A 20,674-nucleotide genomic window follows, 5' to 3' on the forward strand; every position below is an offset into this window, starting at 1 on the left:
GATGTGTCCCTTACTCTGGAACCTTTTCAGAACAGAACCATTAAATGTCTCCCTTGGGCATTCTGACCACTAAGCAAATGTAAAACACATACTCTTTGAGTGTGTGCATTTCTGAGAACCACCAACAGTGAAGATGTTGTACTCCTTATGGATTCGGATTCCATTAGGATTCCAGAGACATTTTAGACCGCTGTGGTGTGAATGGTGAACTTGAGTCACACTAAACATGGCCTCATGGCAAGAAATGCTCTGGAGCTGGGCGGTGGTGGCGGCGGCGCACGCCTTTAATTCCAGCACTCGGGAGGCAGAGCCAGGCAGATCTTTGTGAGTTCGAGGCCAGCCTGGTCTACAAAGTGAGATCCAGGACAGGCAAAAAGCTACACAGAGAAATCCTTTTTTTAAAAAAAAATCAAAAAAAAAAAGAAAGAAAGAAAGAAAGAAAAAGAAGAAAGGAAGGAAGGAAGTGAGGAAGGAAGGAAGGAAGAAAGGAAGGAAGAAAATGCTCTGGAAGTCAGTGAGGAAGCCAGGCAGGTGCCCAGCCCAGAGTGCCCATTCTGGCCCAAGGGCTGGGAGCTTCAGATGGGCCAGCCCCAGAGCACCACTACCGTGCAGAAGCAATGAATTTGGGAGGCAGGTGGATCTCAGGGCTCTCCGTTCTACCCGGCTAAGGCTTTCTCTCAGCCTTCCACAGGCTAGCCATCCATTCCTGACTTGGTCTGCAGTGCAGCTGGGCCCTGGCTCTGTCATGCCCTACTTCGGCCATTGCTTATACCTCAAATTCATCTGTGCCCAGGTCTAAAGGGCCCCACATATGAGTACTAGCCACATGCCAGAGTTCCAGCAGTGTCCTAGTGAGTGCTCGCCAGCTTGTCACCTGCTGAGTAGAGGGGGTGTTTTCAGGCCCACGCCTGACAGTGTAATTTTCCGGGGGGCTGGAGGCCAGACATCGGCCTCGACTCTGTGAGAAAAGTAGTGTAGCTGACCTCATACCCCTCTTTGCTGCCAGCGGCAGCGCAAGGGAGCAGAAGGCCCTGGTAAGAGTGAGTGGTCAGCTGAGGCGTGCATGTGTCTGTGAGTCTCTCAAGTATGGTCACTGTGGGTTTTCTTCCCATAGAGTTTTTTGAGCTCATTTCCAAAGCTCAGAGCAACAGAGCCGATGACCAGCGTGGGCTGCTAAGAAAGGAAGACCTGGTGCTGCCTGAGTTTCTTCGCTTACCTTCTGGTTCCTCAGAACTCGCCCTGTCCAGCCCAGCCCCAGTCAAGGGCTTTAGCAAGAGAGCTGTTTCAGGCCATGGCCAGGAGGGAGCGGCTCAGACTGAGGAGAGCTACAGTGACAACAGCCCAGCAACCAGCCCTGCCTCCGCCCAGAGCCCCGGCTCCGCCCACAGCCCCGGCTCCGCCCACAGCCCCGGCTCCGCCCACAGCCCCGGCTCTGCCCACAGCCCCGGCTCCGCCCACAGCCCTCCTGGGCCTCCTGGGACCGCCCAATCTGGAGAGAAGCCTACAAAGCCCTCCTGCGCCCCCACTGTGCAGGAGGGTCCTACACAGGCCTGCAGGAGGCTATCGCCAGAAGTGGAGGCTGGGGGCATCCAGACTGTGGAGGATGAGCAGGTGGCTGACCTGACCCTGATGGGGGAGGGGGACATCAGCAGCCCCAACAGCACGCTGCTACCGCCACCCCCCATACCCCAAGACACACCAGGACCTACAAGACCAGGTACCTCCAGGTTCTGACTCTCCAACCTTGATCTGTCCTGCTTACTGCCCACAGCCTGCTCCATTCCATGTTTAATAAAGGGACCACTGAGGCAGGCAGCCCCTCCTTTACTTCTGTGTATTGAAACGTGCCGAGGGATGGCCTCCTTCTCTTGTATTTATGGGGCCTCTTTTGCCTTGTCTGAAAGGAAAGCAGGCGGCGGCCAAGGTTCAGTCTCCCTGGGAGGGTCACTGAGGCCCAGGCAGACACACCATATTGAGCTGTTCCTGCGGAGGTGCCATAGGAATGGTAACCCGTGTCCAGTGACACCTTGTGCAGCCTCGGGTCTGAGTGTGGATCTTACCTTTAAAACCTCCTTGCTGCCATTTTAGGGTTTTAGCCTCAAGATGGAAAAACATAGTATTTGTCTTGAGCCAATCAGCAAGGGCCCCATGCAGACAGGGACCAGGGTTCTCAATGTCAGCCCCTCTGTGGCCAGCCAGGACTTACTGACTGCCCTCCACTGCTGCTCTGCTGCTCCCTGGCTGGCCTCCAGTGTGTCCAAGCATTTCCAGTGTGTGCGGAGGGGAACAGCGTGACCCAGGGGTAGGGACGCTACTCTAGGCCCACCCCAAACACTCCAGATTCCACACAGTGGAGACGGGGCTCCGGCAGCCACTGTGCTCGGTTCCCCACAATGGCAGTGATGAGTCTTTCAGTGCATGTTTCCTGTTGTTCCTGTCTAACGCCTGGCTGTGATCTGCGGCAGGCAGTGTGGGTGCCCGTCCAGGCTTTTCTTCCTGGGCCGGGTCTTTTCTGGTCTCCATGCATGTTCCACACACACTCACACATCTGGGCACTTGGGAGGGCACACACGGTGGACTGGACTCCACAGCCCCACCCAGTGGGCTACACCCAACGAGGAGGCACGAGGTGCCATGAAGTGACGCTGCGTGCATGCTTGGGCACCTCTGTCATGCCACACCCTCCTTTCTGCTCCTTTGTAGATCCCTGTTTACAGTTCTACCTGTGTTCTGACTGTTCTTCCAAGAGTAATAAACTCTAGACCTCATCACTGGACTGGCTGAACACTCCTTTCTTCCTCATGTGAGAGTGGGTTTTCTCTTCAGGATTAAAGTAGATGATTCTTTCTACATCTTAACCGTTTCGGGGAAACTAAGTAGATTGACCTTAAACAAGCTTTTTAAAAATGATTTCTTTTTTAATTTGTGTATATATGAGTGTTTGGCCTGCATGTTTGTGTGTTTACTACATGAGTGTCTGGTGCCCCCAGAGGCCATAAGAGGGTGTCAGATCCCCTGGAGCTGGAGTTACAGGTGGCTGGGAGCTGCCATGTGGGTGCTGGGAACCAACCCAGGTCCTCTGCAGAGCGGCCACTTAGCCAGCAGACCATTTCTCCAGCCCCAATACACTGGCTTTCAAGAGAGACCATTCACTTTGCAAAGCCCTCTCACATGCCTGCCACACACAGCTCTGTGGCAGGATCATCAAGAGAGCAGCTTTAAAAGTGGCAGTAGAAGTGTCCCCTGCCCAGAAGGCGGGATCCTCCCCACCTCGGGCCTGTGGTCTCCACAGCTGCCTCCTGCTGTCACCTGGGCACCTCCACCACAGAAGAGGTGAGTAGAGCCGAGATCCTGGGGTGGTTCCTTAAACCCTGTTCCCCTCTCTGGGGTGGCTGTGGAGCCTGCTTCTGCTCACACTGGCTCACAGCTCAGATGTCGGTGTCATACCTGGAGTATGAGTAAGCTGTGTAGTTTACCCACAGGGCACATGGACAGTGGCACCCAGTATGGTACCCGGCCAGGTGACCTTTGCTGGCATGCTTTGAATGTGCTAATAGGGGAAGAGCAGGGGCAGTACTAGAATTGTAGAAAGGGAGTCTCTGGTGGCCAAGGAGATAGGGAAGCAGGGCCCTTGGGCTTTTCCTGGAAAAGTTGACAGTAGGAGAAGAATTAGGGGGCTTTGGCTGTGTGACATTGGTTGTGGCTCCCACCAGCCAGTCCCCAGTATCATTGGAAGGCCATAGGTGTTGATAACTTCCCATCTCCTGGAGGCAGTGGGCCCAACATGGAGGAGGCTGTTTCACTGTTTAGCTTGCTTTCCCAATACCCCTGTTTGTGTCTCTGCACCAAGTATCACAGGGCCTCTCTATGTGGGAGAGAGCCTTGCTGGATGAGACTGTTGATGTGCTGCAGAAGGCTGCCTTTAAGAGCACCCTCAGGTGCATACTTTAGGGTCCTTTCTGGCTCTCTGAGCAGGGGTGGGTGGGCCAACTGACTGCCACTTACAGTTTTCAGGGTTTGAAGGCCCCATATCCACCCAGCTACTCAACTAATTCTGTGAGAGAGTTTTTAGGGATATGTTGGCTACTTTAGCCCTACAATCCAGTGAGAAAAGCATTGAAATGTGGCCACTAACACTCTAGACACTTTGATAGTTGTGTGCGTATGTGCTCATGTGCACGTGTGTACATGTGTAGCTAGAGTTTTCCTGCCTTGCCCACAGTCAGGACAAATCTCTGTCACCTGCCAGTCCCACAGCCGCTCAGACCCAACCAAGTAAACACAGAGACTTATATTGCTTACAAACTGTATGGCCATGGCAGGCTTCTTGCTAACTGTTCTTTTTTATAGCTTAAATTAATCCATTTCCATATATACCTTGCCACGTGGCTCGTGGCTTACCGGCATCTTCACATGCTGCTTGTCATGGCGGCAGCTGGCAGTGACTCCTTCTGCCTTCCTGTTCTTTCTTTTCTCCTCTCTGTTAGTCCCACCTATACTTCCTGCCTAGCCACTGGCCAATCAGTGTTTTATTTATTGACTAATAAGAGTAATTTGACATACAGACCATCCCACAGCATACAGGTAAGTGCCTCTATACAATATTTCATGTATATTTGTGTCTTGATAAAGGAGACTCCAAAATACCCAAGTTCCTTCATGATAGGGAGAAGCAGATGAGTGTCCCCAGCCTGGGAGAGCTTCCTTCTCGGCCCTCTTGGAGGGCTGCTCTGGTTTTGCTTTACGAGGCATTGCAAAGGGAGCGGGACCTGGATAGGGCCTCCCAAGCAGGAAGTTCCTGCAGGCAAGTCTGGAAATTGTCCCTCACAGTTATGTGAGTTGTTCTGACAGTCATTCCTGCCCATCCTTCTAGTATTGTCTATTTGCTGGCCTGCCAACATGCTGGGGACTTGAAGAGGTCCTCCGGATGGGGTGGCAGTGTGGGTTGGCAGCCTCAGTCCTGTCCTGTACATCTCTGAGTCCTGGGAGGGTGTGGAGTTCTGCCGTGAGGACACTTTGATTCAAGGAAGAGAGAAGCATTGCAGAAGTGAGCTTGTGGTGATGGGGCCTGAGGTGAGAACCACAGAGCAGTCTCCTGCTGTGATGACCGCGGCAAGAGCCCCACACCCTTCTCAGCACCCTCAGAGTGCACAGAGCCAGCAGTAGTGTGGAGCCCAGGGGTGCTCGGGTTCTCTTCCCAGAGACTGGACCCTTCAGCTGCCTCTCTTCACCGTGGCTGAACTGTGGTGCCACTAACCTACCTGCTGTCCTAAGGTCCCTGCCTCTACCCTGCCTCATCTTCACCCTCTGGCCACTTGGAGGCCAGACTCAGGTCTTGGCTAAGGACAGATCAGGGAACCCCTCCCAGCCCATAGTGGATGGCCCTGTTCCTGGGGATACCTGGCTAGGCTGAGCTCGCTGCCCAACCTCAACTCCAGACCCACGGGAGGCTCCCAAGAAATACCAGCTCCAAAGGCCTTCCAAAGGCCTGAGCCATGATCCCCTATGGAAGGGGCCTTCACAGAGGCATCCAGGGGCTTGTCGTGTCATAGTGGTTGTCTGGGGCTGCCAGCTCAGTTCCCCACTACGGCTCTTCACCCTCCTACCTACCTGTCCAGAGATGGCTGAGGCTTGGGACAAAGTCTTTGTGACAGTTCCTCACCCTGGGGGTAAAGATACCATGACTGCTGCTCTGTGGCCAGATCCTGTCTGTGCCAGGCTTATCTGCCCACCCAGCCTGGGTGCTTCCCCAGCCCTGCATGGTGTCACACTTCCTGAGCTCAGAGTGAGGGTGCACAGCCTTGTCTGACTCACGCTCCATCCAGACTGTCTGGAGGAGGCATTTCCTCCTTGGCAAGTGCCATCCAGTTCTTTTCCCAGGGCTCCAGAGCACCCTCAGTCCTCAAGGAAATTGTACGCTGGAAGCCCAGCCCTCATGAGGTGCAGACACAACTCAGAACTCTTCACCTCTGGGGCTGACACTCAAGTTTGCCAAGTTACCAAGGAAGCCATCTTCCAGGGGCCACCCCATAGCACATCTGGTACCAGACCTTGTCCAGTGTCTAGTATCAAGTGGATCTAGATTCCTGTTGATGCCCCCCCAAGACCCTGGACCTGTTGTACTCCCCCACACTTGAGGCCTGAGTTACAATGGCCTCACCCTCTGGCCTTGCTCACTTCTGCCCCTCATCCGGATCTGCCCCCCTCCCCCTCTAGTACAGGCCCTCCCTAATCCTGCTGACTTCTTGGATGCCCCTACCCTAGGAGGCTCCTGAGAAATACCAGCTCCAAAGGCACCTCTCTAGGTGCCATCCTCTAGACTCCCCCATTCCCTGTCCACCAGTGTACCTTGTACCACTGTCCACCCCAGCTACAGGCGAGCATGTGCCCAAGGCCCAGGAAGTGTTTGTAGAATAAGGAACTTAATCTAGCCCAGCTTGTCAGCCCTGACCCTGAGCTAGGGTCTTTGTGAAGGCAGGCGATGAACAGGGGTCATGAGGCAGAAGCAACATTAAGTGATTCTCTCCATGAGGAGCCAGGAGTTGGCAGGCCCCTGTGGGAACCTTTGATGCCTCTTCCATGTGTTCTGTATCTGTGGTTCACCTGGGCCTGGTTGTTTCTAGGAGCATCTGGGGGTCCTGGCAGGAGGCAGCAGGACCAGATGGTGCACACAGTCCTGAGAGTAGTGGGCCATAGCTCAGGGCAGCATCCCTGCCCCGTGGAAAGAGGGACAGACACCTAGGGCTGGACCCTGAGAGAGGGCTTGCTTTGGGGGCAGCTTAGGGGGTGAATCCTCAACCTTCCTTAGCTGTGGGGCATGGAACCTAATGTATGGGCTTTAGGAATAGTCATGCCCAGCCCAGAGCAGGCAGCAGCAGCTGGGGCAGAGAATGTCCATGGGTAAATGAAGAGGCCTGAGGGTGACAGATGCCACCAGTGCTGACTGATAGGCAAAGAAAGATTCAGGCTCCCAGAGGTGAGCCTAGGAGCCCCTGGGGCTCTGGCAAAGACCCTATCAGTGGGGCTAAATGGACCGGATAGGACAAGTTAACCAGGGGCCAGTGTGCCAGGAGGAGAGTCCAGTGGGTAGCCCAAGGGGCAGGAAATGAGGTGTTGATGTGGCCTTGGTCTGGGAGAGCCCAAGGGAACTGGCACCAGGGGGTGTGGTGTGGGCTTTGCTGCCCCACACTGGCCCTGCCCAATGGTTCCTGGAAACCAGTGGGGTCCCATGCATTGCACCCAGCCCAGGGAGCTCTATGGGGCCTCGGAGGTAGGCTGGTCCTGACATATGGTTGCGGTCTGACTCACTAGCTGGGACTTGGCACATTTTCAGGACAGGACTGGGCAGGCAGGAAGTGTAAGGGTGCCTCTCCTTTTGAGGTGCACTTCCTTGATCCCAAGAAGATCTGTCATGTTTCCTTCTGGGTACACAGGGCTGCTGGAGGTTGGCGCCTCTTCCTGAGTGTCCACGCAGGGCTGGAGGGGACTACACAGGCCTCCTGTACCTGTGTGGGGTCACTGGTTCTTTCTGGACCCCGTGACACTCTACATAAATGCCCCAGTCGTGTCCACTGGTTGATGGCTGATTCCTGCCTCTTTACACACAACCATCTTGCTGCCATGCCATTGGGAGCCATGGAGGTCTGATGACAAGCGGGATAGGTAGGGGCCAGACGATCCCAGCAGGCCCTGGTAGAGCGTTTGCTGAGTGACCATAGAGCAGACTGGGAGAGAGTTCCAGTCTTACACTGTGTGCTGGGCGCCGTTATTGATACCAGCTGAGGCCGGTGAGCCCCTTCACGTGTCCCCTGGACTTGTCAAAGGATGAGCTGGGGAGCCTCAGCAGAGAGAGACATTGTACCTCTGTGTACAAGCCTGAACTTGCCACACAAGGCCTCATGGAAGCCACTTCTGGAAGCTTGGGCCACAGGTAAGGTGAGGTATAAAGAGTCAGGGGGCCTCGGAGTCCACAGAGAAGCGGAGCCATCACAGACCCCCTTAGCCCTGTGTCTGTTAGGGGACATGGGCTGTGGAGGGAGCAAAATCATCACCTTTAGTGGCAAGTCCTCTGTTATAGTTGGGTAAGCAGTCTGGGGTGGTTGGTAGATACAATCCCATGTTCTGGGTTCTTGTGGCTTGGAATGGAACTGTCACCCGAGTCTGTCCACTGTGGGCTTTGGCAGGGGTGGCCCCACTCTACCTGTGGACTCCCAGAGGTAGAGGGAAGTGGGGATCCATCTCTGCAGAACATGCTTCACATTCCACTGATCTCAGTCTAGAGGGAAGGTGGGGTACTCAGGGGCTCCCTCAGAGCCTTAACCCTGGTGGCACTGCCTCTAGCGAGGATCTCAGGAGAATGCAATGCAGGGGGCTGAGACCTGTCCCAAATGGAGCCACCCCCAAATCCCTGCAGACTATTACTGGCTTGTGGGGATACCCCCACCCAACGTAGGTGGGTAGGTCTCTTGCAAGGCCCATGCACAGCCCCCAGATATGTCAAGGCCGTCCTGGAGTGAGGATTTCTAAACCCATCTTGTGATCTAGAAACTTCCAAGGCAGTTTTGGGCAGCTGGGACAATGGGGTAGACATTCAGACCAAAGAGGGGAATGGTCGGGAGAGCACAGAAGGGCCTCAACAAGGGAGGGATAGTGACAATTGAGGCAACAGGTCGGTGACAGGGACGTGGCTACAGGAGTTGGTTACATGGGAGTCAAGGGGCACTACAGACCCAGAGGAGTTTGTGGGGGAAGATGACCCTAACATTAGGAAGAGGAAGGATGGGGGCTAGGGGAGCTGGGCTGGGAGGCCTGTTAGGGGAGGATCCTAGGGTCTCCAAGGCTTGAAGGATGCAGACAGTACCCAGGAAAAACTGAGGGTGGATATTGGCTCCAGGTGAAGGTGAGCAATCAGGACAAGGTGACTGGGGACCTAAGCAGGTGACCTGGCTCTTTGCTTCTGAGCTTCTGTTGGGGCAAGGAAGAGCCTGTGAGGAGTCTCAGCAGGAGCTCAGAGACAGCGCCCCTCCCTGCTCTCTGGGAGAACTGTTGGACCCCAGGGTGCATCCAACTCTTTGGGTTGTCCTAAGCCCTCCTGGCCACTCCAGCCTCACACTGGATGAACCCACCACCCTGCTTACAGCCCTGGCCTGGAATCAGTTCAGTGTCCCCACTAGAAGCCTGTCAGGAAGGAGGCTAGCTGTCATCCTGGAAGATGAGGAGAGCCAAACAGGCCTGGGGAAGGATGCCCACCAGAGGGAACAGCATGCATCCGTAGTGTTCCAGGAGCGTGGGCAAAGGACGCTGCAAAGGCCAACATCTAGAGAGATGCCCCCTGGTGGGTGAGACCCTCCGAGCAGTCTGACAGATGACGCCAGGGTACAGGTGCACAGGTGTAGGAAAGTCCTGTGACAGGAAGGACTAGGGTCAAGGACTGCCCAGGGCTCCCCAGTCCCCAGAGCCCTGGGTCCCTTATTCATTATGTCAGAACTGCCTGTGATTCATGACCCTCCCAGCTGAGACTGTGTGGTACTGCCTGCCATCAGAGCCAATCACTGTAAGATGGACAATTAGGAGAATCATCTCTGGCGTCTCCTGGTAGGCATGGTGACTGGCCTGGAGATGTTGCCAGCTGAGTGCCCTCTGACCTTCCCAGCCCTCCTGCCCAGGTCCATGCCTTATGGCTAGAGATCATCTTGTCTGGAGTGGATCTGGGGTATTTTGGTGTTTGTGCGGGGAGGATGGGGTGGGTTTTGGAAGCCCAGGGCTGAGCCAAGCAGGTGACAGCTTCTCTTCTCCCCGTGACAGGGGGCAGGGCCCGAGGCAGCGGAAGCCTCCCAGTCAACAGGATCATCGATGTGGACCTCGTTGCGGGTGTGTCTCCTGGGTGGGGAGGCAGCGTCCTGGGGGTGCGGCTGGGCCCCAGGAGGGTGAAAGCTGATGGACCTTTTCTATCAAATAATCCTGGCCTGAGCCCCATCCCAGGTGAGCCCACCAGGCCCAAGGCCAGCACCCACCATGCTACCTTTGTTTGAAGCTATTCTGATCTTGCGAATCCTACTGCTGCAGCCTGCACTGTCTTCCATGTTCCTATGGATGTTTGAGGGGAAGGCCATGTCTCTGAGACAGCAGGGGCCTATTTTTCAATAATGGGTCCTCAGGGGCCCGAGAGAAGCACCCTCTGCCGCAATCCTCAGGAACCAAAGCAGGAATTGAAGGGACAACCTCGTCTCCAGGGGCTGGATTTAGACACCTCCACAGCAGCCTGCCTTGGCATTCAGACTTTGCCCAATAAAAAGTTTCTGAAGACGTGCCATGTATTGCGATGTGCTAAGTGCTGGTATCACATGCTAACCCCCACCCCCGGGAGCCCTCGCTCCTGGACATGGCCCCAGGAAGGAAGATTCCCAGGGAGGAAATGGTGCCTGGCCATGAGGTCAAGACTGGCTACAAGGAGAAGGTTGCAGGGTTGGGGATTTAGCTCAGTGGTAGAGCACTTGCCTAGCAAGCACAAGGTCCTGGGTTCGGTCCTCAGCTGTGGAAAAAAAAAGAAGGTTGCTTGGCATCTGGGAGCTGAAGGTCAGAATCCCCCCACCTCAGGGCTCCAGGACCGCCCCTGGGATAACAAGGACAGCTGTACCCCCAATATTGTCCACTCACATTGCCCCTTGCAGATGAGCTGGTCTTCTCGGACACCTGTGTTCTTCTGTCTCATCTGAGGTTGGTTGTTGATGAGGCCAGGGCTTGGTTGAGAGCTACAGTTTCCACTGCACACTGGAGCCCTCTTGTCACTGGCCATGGCCCCCAACCCTAGTCTCACTCAGGTGACCTGGGAGAGTCTCCAGAGAGGGACATCTGAGCTGAAACCTGACTGGAGACAAGGCCTCGCAAGAGCCAAGTATGTCAAAGTCTGAGACAGGAGCGACGAGAAGTCCTGATATGGCCGGACATCAGTGGTGGTGGAGAAGGGTCATAGGGTGCTGTTGGGCTGAGCCCGAAAGACACACTGCCATGGTCCCAGGATGCCTCAGTAGAGGCTCCAGCACTGATCTGAGAGGCTTCTCCCAAAACCTTCCTTGGAATTGGAGTTGGGCTGGCTGGAAGGTTTCTCAGAGAGCATACATACTAGGTACCCCATCATGCACATCCCAGCAGTACCATGTCCCCAGTACCCACCACGTTCCAGCACTCATCATTTCACCCTAGTACCCACTGGGCCCCAGTACCTCTATTTCCCCAGCACCACCACGTCTCAACACCTCTGTGACCAGAACCACCATGTCCTCAGTACCCACCATATGGCACCATGCTTCTAGCACCTACTTTAACAAGCTTGGGTGCTGCTTAGTGTCTGCACTGGAGAGGCAATCCCAAGACAGCCCCACCACAGCTAGAGCCATGGGTGGAGATTTCCACTTCGGCTTACCCAGGGCCCCCAGTGCCTGGCTAGGGCCACAGAGCTATAGGCTCAGGGATGCTCGGTATAGCCTTCCCAACTTGAGTCATGCAGGCTACCCCACAGGGCTGGGAAAGCTTACCCAGTGTGCCCAGGCTGTCTAGTAAGGATGTGTATCTTGGGGTCCTGGGTACCCCAGGTTTAAGATAAGTAGACAAACAGAGCAGTGGAGGGAATTACTATTCTGAGGCCATTGGTCATAGCACTTGACCCAGGGAGCAACCCTCTCTTTTTAGCTGCTATGTGGCCCTGGGCAGAGAAGGCACACTCGACCCTGAATTGACATCTCCAGATTGGGGACAGTACCATCTCCACCCAAGTCCGTGGCAGGATGGGAAGAATTGGAGCCTCTAGGGCCTTGCATGCAGGAGGTCCTGTAAAGGGTTCACAAACAGGAGTGGCCGGCACTGTGACCAGGCAACCGTGCCGGGGAGGCCTGACCCTGACCTGCCCCAAGTCACCCTGGAAGACTTCATGGAGGAGGCTGAGACTTGAAGATGGTGTTGGGGCCAGGAGCAGTGCAAGCCTTCACGAGGGCACGACAGCTGCCCCAGCAGGGCAGGCAGAGCTGGGGCAGCAGGGTGGAGCCGTGGCCTTGTCAGGACGATCCTGATAGGGTGCACGTGGGAGGCAGGGTTAATCATTGTCTTGTAGCCTTGACCCCACCTGCCCTGGCCACCTGCCCTGGCTACTCTGCTCCTGCTGCCCTTTCCGCCAGCTCGGGAGGAGCCATGGGGCGGTGGGCCTGGGTTCCTAGCCCCTGTCCCTTACCCAGGCCATGTCCCTTCCTGCTGCTCCTGCTGCTGCTGGTGGTGCCTCGGGGGGCCCAGCCCCAGGCTGGTAGGGTGAGCAATGATCCTCTCCCTCCCAATGTGGCCAACTCGGGGTTCCTGGGAAGAGGCCAGAGAGAGGAGATGGCCCCAGAGTAGGGGTGAGGAGTGGGTCGGGGCCTAGTGTGGTGGTCCTAGTAGGTGAGATTGTCCTTGGCACGGAGAGGTGGAGAGCTGGGCTAGGCTGACCTGGGGGGCTTGGGGGCCTGAACTTTTGGGGACCCCCTTGTTACCTCCTGTGTAGCCCAGGCCCTGTGAGTGTGGGGTCCCTGGAGCGTCTTTTGCATCTCAGTGTTTGAGATGGGGTGTAGGAGACCTGAGTTCTTCCAGCTGTTCCCGTCTACCCCAGAACTGATTCTAGGGTTGAATCTCAAGACCAGGGTGACTTGGGGGCCTGGGACTCTAGGCTAGCTTGTCAAACCACTCAAACTTGGAAAGAAAGGCCAGAGGAGGTCTTGGAGACATCCGTTGTCCCATGGACCTGTCCCAAGGAGCTCAGACTCTATATCTGACTGGTAGAGTCCGAGTGTGAAGGGCTGTCCGGTGCTGACAACCGCTGTGGCCCTTTGGGTTCCTAGAACCACACAGAGTCCCCAGGACCTAATGTCACAGCCACCCCTGTGACTCCCACGATCCCTGTGACCTCTGGGAGTGTCAATACCTCAATAGCAAGTGCTCCAGAGACAGAGACCAAGGGATCCCAAGGTGGGAGGCTCCTCCCTCCCTCCAGCAGCCCCCCCGGGGGCCAAGGTAGGTCAGGCACTGCAACTGAGCAGCTGCTAAAGAGGGGTGGGGCAGGGGGTGGGTACCCAGCGGGAACCCCTGTCCCCTGCCACTTCCACCCTCCACAGTGCTCACTGAGTCCGGGCAGCCATGCAGGTTTCCTTTCCGCTACGGGGGCCGAATGCTGTACTCCTGTACCTCGGAGGGGAGTGCCTACCGGAAGTGGTGAGTGCCAGGGTGGGGAGGGGCTGAGGACCCCATCCAAGTTCCCACTGTGGACCTTGATGAGCCCTGCAGCTAGTAGGTCTCACTGCCAAGCAGGTGGATCTGGTGAACTGGTGCTCCTCCGGGGTGCCTAGGCAGGGGTGGGCGGGGCCCTGGGCAGGGGCTCCATGTCATCCTCAGTCCGACCCTTCAGGTGTGCTACTACACACAACTACGACCGGGACCGAGCCTGGGGCTACTGTGCAGAGGCCACCCTGCCTGTGGAAGGCCCAGGTTGGTGTGTGGAGGGGCCAGCCTGAGCCCCCAGGAAGAGCTTTGACGGGGTGCTTGGGTTGCGGGTAGAAGGTTCGCACAGCAGGGTGAAGACCGTGGTGACCTGAGGCCGTGTTCTGCACAGAGTGGGGCTGGTCTGTGAGTGTGAGCCTCCTGAGCCCGGAGGTCTCTAGAGCCAGCAGCCCCAGAGGGCAGCAGAGGGTGCCTCACCCAGACAGGACGTGGCCTCTCTGTACCCTGGATGGCTTTGGTGGCCATTGATGGTACCAGGGCGCCCTCTTGTGGTGAGGTTTATCCCTGTAGCTATACATGGTCCCTTGGACAGGCCCTGGGATAGCGCCAGGAGTCCAAAAGAACAAACCATGAAATCTGTGGGTGGGCTGTCCCAGGATACATGGAGGGGACCTTGTTGCCAGGCAGAACGTGCATAGATGTGTAGGGTGTGGAATGCGGAACCATGAGGCACCCTCTCAGATGCTGGATCGGGGGCACTGGGAGGTGGGAACTTGCTCACCCAGCAACCGGGAGAGGGCAGTGTGAGAGTTCACCAGAGGCCCTTGGCAGGCAAGGGGTGTGGAGGGACCCCAAAGACCGCTGCCACCACCCACAATGTCTCCTCCTGCGTGTACCCAGCTGTCCTTGATCCTTGCGCCTCTGGGCCCTGCCTCAATGGGGGCACATGTTCCAGTACCCATGACCATGTGTCCTATCACTGCGCTTGCCCTCCGGCCTTCACCGGCAAGGACTGTGGCACAGGTGAGGCGACCTCGGGGGCCCAGAAGTGGAGCCATTCTGGGGGGCTGGGAGAGCAGCTGCTGGGTCCAGGCTGGGGTGGGTGGTGCCTGCCTGGGGGAGGAGGGGACCCGCATGGGTGCTGTGGGAGCACTGTGTGTTTTGCAGAGAAATGCTTTGATGAAACGCGCTACGAGTATTTTGAAGTGGGCGACCGCTGGACCCGCGTGAGCAAGGCGCAGGTGGAGCGGTGCAGCTGTACCGAGGGCCAGACCTGGTGTGAAGGCACCCACCACACAGGTATGCCACGGTACCCGGGAGGGGCACAGGGAAAGGCCTGAGCTCTGCTCCCCTCTGAGTTTCTGAAGACCAGGTTCAGTTCCTGAGCTCTCCCCTAGCTTGCCTGAGCAGTCCATGTCTGAACGGAGGCACCTGCCACCTGATTGTGGGCACCGGGACCAGCATCTGCGCCTGCCCACCGGGCTATGCAGGGCGGTTCTGCAACATTGGTGAGCCGCTTTCTCTCTAGTCTTGGGGGGGTAATGGTGTCAGGGGGGCCTTGCTGTGGCTTGGCCTCACTGCACCCACTGTGCCCGCAGTTCCTGCCCAGCTCTGCATGCTGGGAAATGGTACAGAGTACCGCGGCGTGGCCAGCACCACTGCCTCAGGCCTGAGCTGCCTGGCCTGGAACTCCGACCTGCTCTACCAGGAGCTGGATGTGGACTCAGTGGGTGCGGCTGCCCTGCTCGGCCTGGGCCCTCATGCTTACTGTCGGTCAGCATCTCATGGCCACTGTGACTCCTTCCGCGTGGGCAAAGGGCTGGACGGAGTGGTTCCCCAGTCTCAGCGGGGGTCAACACTGCCAAGATGGCCAGTAACCTCTGCCTCTTGGGACGGGGGGGGGGGGGAGTGTGCCCACCAGAGTCTGCAGAGCAAGCTCTGGCATTGCTGTGGGTGCTCCCTCCCCACCCCCGTTGGACGTTAAGGTGGTAGTGTGACTCCCTTGTCTGCCTCCAGGAACCCAGACAAGGACGAGAGGCCTTGGTGCTATGTGGTGAAGGACAATGCATTGTCGTGGGAGTATTGCCGGCTGGCAGCCTGTGGTGCGGGCACCCTGAGAGGTTGGGGGCAGAGTAGGGGTGGTGCTCCCTGAGGCCCCTCAGCTAGGCGGTCAGTAGAGGAGACTCGGTGGCACCCTGTAGTTAGACCCTGGGGTGGTCAGCTCTCAGAGGCCTGTGCCCCAAAGCTCTCAACACTGGGAATAGCTGGCCATCTTGGGTGTGTGGTGGGGTCCCAGACTGTAGGAGAGGCAGAGACAGAGCTCACCCTTCATCAGGTGATCTGGTCTTGCGAAAGCCGCTAGCCTGCATTCTATTCTCCCCTTCTGTGGAGCAGGGGACAGCGCCTCCCAGGGTGACTGCTCAGAGCAGGGCTAGGCCTGAGGAATTGGGCTATGGGTCCAGGTAGGACCCCCCCCCCTCTGGCTCTTCCCTGTCTCCAGGGAAACCCAGGGGTATGAACTGATGACCTCCACTCCCAGAATCCCTGGTCAGAGTCCAGTCCCAACCCCAAAAGGACCTGGTGGCCCTGGCTGAGTCGGCCCCAGCTGCCCGTCCGACCTGTGGCAAGAGGCACAAGAAGAGGACATTCTTGAGACCCCGCATCATCGGTGGTTCGTCATCGTTGCCTGGCTCACACCCCTGGCTGGCCGCCATCTACATTGGGAACAGCTTCTGTGCTGGGAGCCTCGTCCACACCTGCTGGGTAGTGTCTGCCGCCCACTGCTTCTCCAACAGGTGAGCACAGTGACCCACCCTCCAGGGCAACCAGCACCCAGCTGGCCCTCTGTCCCTTCCCACATGCTTACCCTTCCATTCCGCCGTCATCCACCCCTCCTCAGGGGCCACCCACATGCCATGTCCCTACCCTCTATCTACCCCATGGGCTCCTACCCAGCATCAGCACGCTTCCGTCCCCCGCTCTGTTGACCAATTCTTCTGTTCCCCTAACACACCTTTGGTCCCACTGTGGCCCGATGCTTGTGCTGGGCACTGATGTGGTCATGGGGCGTGAGGGCGGGGCATCTCCTGCAGCTGCCTTGGACACCTGTGAGGAGTGGTGATGTGGTCCTGGTGTCTGCATAGACCCTGCCTCTCCATGAGCTCAGCGGCGGGGTGGGGATCGATAAGGTGCCAGAGTTGGGGAGTATCCCATACACCACCCTGTGCCTATGTCTAGGTGTTGAGGCTAGACTCAGTTAGGACAGGTAGTAGAACCTCCACCGCACAGCCGGGGAAACTAAGGCCCAGTCCACTGAATGGGCTCCCAGAGCGAGGGCCCAAGGTCCACTCATGTCCCCACTTGGCAAGGCTGCAGCCCCGAGACACCAAGGCTGACCGGCCTGAATAGAAAAGTGCTGGCAATTCCCCCTAGCTCCGAGTCCTGAGGGTAAAGCAGTTACATCTGGGGACCCTACAGGCCGGGAGGCCAGGCTGGGGCCAGGCCTCTAGGCAGATCAAATCTCCACCCATGTGGCCTGTACTCAGAGCAGATCTCACCTGAGGACCCCACTGGCTTATGAACGAAGTTGTCCTTGAAGACAGGGCTGCTGAGCCCGAGCCGGTGTGGCCCGCCACCCTGGTTGGTCTCGACTCTGCTGTCACATTGGGTTTAAAACATCTGGGCAGACCTTTCCCAGGGCTGTGACTGTCCTGCTTGGCCATGACCAACAAGTATCGGTCCAAGGCTGGGGAGGCCTGATAGTGCCGAGGAGAGGGTTGGGGGCCCAACCCTCTCCGGCCGGCTTCCTGTGCAGTCCCCCCAGGGACAGCATCACAGTGGTGCTGGGTCAGCACTTCTTCAACCGCACGACGGATGTGACGCAGACATTTGGCATCGAGAAGTATGTGCCCTACTCCCTGTACTCAGTGTTCAACCCCAGCGACCATGACCTTGGTGAGCTCGGGGCCTCAGCAGGGTGGGGGTGTGGATTGTGTACCCCAAACCAGAGTCCAGACAGGGTAGGAGCCAGGCACACACGAGGGGAACACAGTCAGGGGTCAGAGGTGTTGGAGGAATCTTGGTGTCCTTCTTTGGTCTCTTAGGCCACCAGCCACCTCCCCCCCCCCCGCCCATTTCATGGGATTGCCTGCCATGTATTTCTATCGGGTATGGCTTCGCTGTCCAGGCTGACCTCTGGCCCCTCTCCTGTCCAGTCTTGATTCGGCTGAAGAAGAAGGGGGACCGCTGTGCCGTCCGCTCCCAGTTTGTTCAGCCCATCTGCCTGCCTGAGGCCGGCAGCTCCTTCCCTACGGGACACAAGTGTCAGATTGCAGGCTGGGGTCACATGGATGAGAGTGAGTGGGGGGGCGGTCCCCGGTGCCACCCTGGTGGGGGCCAAGGCACTGTGAGCCTGCCTGCCCTGAGAGTGTGGTACCCCACAGATGTGAGCGAATATTCCAGCTCCCTGAGGGAGGCACTGGTGCCCCTTGTTGCCGACCACAAGTGTAGCAGCCCTGAGGTGTATGGTGCCGACATCAGCCCTAACATGCTCTGTGCTGGCTACTTCGACTGCAAGTCTGATGCCTGCCAGGTAGGCTGCTGCCCGGCCTCCACCAGGACCACACATATGGGGTCTTCCTGGCATTTCCTGGCCCCCGGGGAGCTCAAGGGTTAGCAGGGAGTCTGAGGGTGCCACTGGGGACCACCTGGCACTTCTGAAGGACATCCTTGCAGGAGGAGGAGGACCGTCTAAACAGATGGGAAACTAAGTCATGGCCCAGCATCACACGGAGCCCAGATAAAGCCCCGCTGTCCAGGCCTCAAAAGCGACAGTTCTCTTGTGTACTCAACAATCAATCAGTCAATCAATCAATCAATAGCTAATGTTCGTCAAGGGCTTCATAGACCAGGCCATGGTCATGGTTACATGTCAACCTGCTTCAACATGAAAGGGCTGCTTCATGCCTTTAAATAAGTGAGGAAACTGAGTCTCAGAGAGGTCAAATCCCTCTTCTGAGGTACCACAGGTGTGAAGTGGCAGAGTGGGTGGGGCTTGATTCTGGGGTAACCAGGGAGGGCTTCCTGGGGGAGGGGGCTGTTGCACTTGTTCCATGAGATGTAGAGAAGTGTGCCAGGCCACGGGGAGGCATTTCTGGCAGTGGTACTGGCATGCTGGGACCAAGAGTGTTCATGTGTTCCTCATAGAGTAGTATCAGAGCTGTGGGTTGTGGCGTGAGAATACTTTTCCAATAGTTTGAGAATGAGATGCCTTCCTGACTGACTGAGGTCAGGAAGAGAGGCCACACTTCTCAGAAATGCCTGCTGCCTGTCCACAGGCAGTCAGCCTTGAAAATCCTCTGTCTTCAGGGAGCATGAGACTCTTGCTGGCCTCTTACTTCAGGACATTTGCAGAGTTGGAAGCCCAGGTGCTCCTGAGTCAGGCTCCTGGCTGCTGGTGCATGGGTGGCTGAGCCGCATCTCTGTTCCAGGGGGACTCAGGTGGGCCCTTGGTCTGTGAGAAGAATGGTGTGGCTTACCTGTATGGCATCATCAGCTGGGGTGATGGCTGTGGGCGACTCAACAAGCCGGGAGTCTACACCCGTGTATCCAATTATGTGGACTGGATCAATGATCGAATTCGACCACCCAGGCGACCAGCAGCTGCCTCCTGAGACCCCCGGCGGGGGGGGGGGGCTGCCCACAATTCCCTATCTACTATCAACAATAAAAATGTTCCCAAGGACCTAGCTTCACAATGGCACTGCCTCCAGCTGGGCAGTGTCTAGCTCCCCAAGCCATGACTTGGGTCTTCACTGTAGATGGTGTGGCTTCAGGGGTGGGGCCTGAAGCCAGCATAGCTCCTGAGTGTGGTTAGGAGCCTTCTACCTCACAAAGATGGCCCCAGGGGCCCAGCAAAGTCAGACTCCTTTAGGCCCTATACCAGGCCAGGGTCCAGGCACCCTAAACATCCTAAGGCAGGACGTGGAAGCCAAGTCCAGTTCCCCAGGCCATGAACAAGGATGTGCACCTAGCTTCAAGATGGCAGCCTGCCAACAGTTTCCCATCGGCTGTGACAGCTCTAGAGGAGACCTGAGGAGCAGGGCCTCCATCTGGATTATAGTAATTGGCTACTGCTGGTACTAAACACATAGGAGCCAGGATTGCCTCCGTCCAGGCAGGACATGGAGCTAGCTTATTCTGGAAAGGATAAGATGGGGCCAGAGACAGTGGGCAGTGTGGTGGGGGAGCAAGGGATAGACTTCCTGAGCCTGTAGGCTATGGGAGGAGCTGGGTATGTCTCAAGGGTCTTCAGAGTCTCTGGCATGAAAATTCATTACCAGCTGGGGCAGGTAAGGGAAACAGGTTAGAATGAGCCAGAGGTCAGCTGTCTCTATGAGTGCCCAAAGCAAGCACACTCAGACTGGGACACAGAGACCAAGCACATGGTTCTTGACCCTGTGGCCTGAGTTGGGGCAGCAGATGGCATCTTGTTCGGTGTCTCAGCTGGGACCAGGTTTTCCCATGCCTGACCTCCCTGGGTGACCTGGGCTCATCTTGCTCTCCCTCTGCAGCCTTGCACACTGTGGTCTGCTCTTCCTGTGGCAGCAGGATCTCTCCATGCTCTGCCTAGAGTCTGTTCAGTTCTGGGCGATGCTTCTGCCCCAACCCACCCAGAAGTCCTCAAGTGCCTAGCCTGTGGGCTCACTACCCACCCAGGAACCTTTCTACTGCTACCTGAGGTACCAGGAGGTTCTCTGTGGATGGCACCCCACTCTCATGACATCCTGTGAGACTCTTGAGGGGACTGATCCAGCAGAATCCTCTCCCAATGCATTTGTCCTGGTCAGAAGGACCCAGGCTCTGCCAGACCCTCAACTCTGTGTCCTGGATAGTTTAGAACTGCATCCAGAGATCAGGATGGTGTAGACAAGATGAGTGTGCTCTATCCAGGCAACAGAAGCCCAGGCCAGCTGCCGGCTGACATTGGTCTACCGGTCCAGTGACCTTTAAGTCAACTAAGAGCTAGTGGAGCTGGTAGGCTGATTTAGATTTCCCTGGGTGACAATTAGGATGGGCCCTAGCCTCACAGATGGGTGAGTGTATCTGGATCTGGGGAGAAAATGAGCCAGGAAACCAAGGAGAATGGCCCCAGGTGTGTGGACCTGTACCCTTCCATAGCCGTCCAGGGCTGCCGAGCCATCCCTGGTCCCCTCATCTTGACTACATCTTGGATTGGTCCTACCAGGGGACTAGTCCACTGGGATGTGGCAGACACATCCTGTTCTGCTGTTTTACTGTTTTGATCTATTTATGTCTCTGTGTGGAGTCTACTCATCATTTTTCTTATGTCCTTTAAATGACTGCTTTATAGACTCACACAATAAGTTCTAGAGCATTCCCTTTTTCTTCAAAATCCTTTGAGATTCTAGACATGATT

At 56.7% G+C, this 20,674-nt stretch overlaps 2 protein-coding genes across 6 annotated transcripts in view; both read left to right on the forward strand.

Moving 5' to 3' along the window:
* Positions 1–10,309, forward strand: part of Rgs12 (regulator of G protein signaling 12) — a 96,003-nt gene extending 85,694 nt beyond the window's left edge. For all 4 annotated transcript variants that reach the window (XM_028870845.2, XM_037208189.1, XM_037208190.1 and 1 more), the window contains 2 exons: positions 1,115–1,717; positions 9,805–10,309. In XM_028870845.2, coding sequence (XP_028726678.1) covers positions 1,115–1,717; positions 9,805–10,031 — 830 coding nt within the window. In that variant the 3' untranslated portion in view covers positions 10,032–10,309. The remainder of the gene's footprint in view (positions 1–1,114; positions 1,718–9,804) is intronic.
* Positions 10,310–12,117: 1,808 nt separating this feature from the next.
* On the forward strand, positions 12,118–18,980 carry Hgfac (HGF activator). 2 transcript variants are annotated; one of them, XM_037208192.1, is made up of 14 exons: positions 12,118–12,297; positions 12,861–13,032; positions 13,134–13,230; positions 13,424–13,503; positions 14,137–14,259; positions 14,404–14,535; positions 14,634–14,744; positions 14,835–15,009; positions 15,253–15,356; positions 15,776–16,031; positions 17,051–17,190; positions 17,451–17,591; positions 17,679–17,827; positions 18,726–18,980. In XM_037208192.1, exons 1-14 carry the CDS (start codon positions 12,184–12,186, stop codon positions 18,906–18,908), a joined length of 1,977 nt encoding a protein of 658 aa, XP_037064087.1. In that variant the 5' UTR covers positions 12,118–12,183; the 3' UTR covers positions 18,909–18,980. The 2 variants fall into 2 exon arrangements, with proteins under 2 accessions (XP_037064087.1, XP_028726683.1); XM_028870850.2 differs by having other exon boundaries at positions 12,119–12,297; positions 15,253–15,338.
* Positions 18,981–20,674: the final 1,694 nt, after the last annotated feature.

This window comes from Peromyscus leucopus, chromosome 7 (genome assembly GCF_004664715.2).
Source record: "Peromyscus leucopus breed LL Stock chromosome 7, UCI_PerLeu_2.1, whole genome shotgun sequence".
Lineage (NCBI taxonomy): Eukaryota > Metazoa > Chordata > Mammalia > Rodentia > Cricetidae > Peromyscus > Peromyscus leucopus.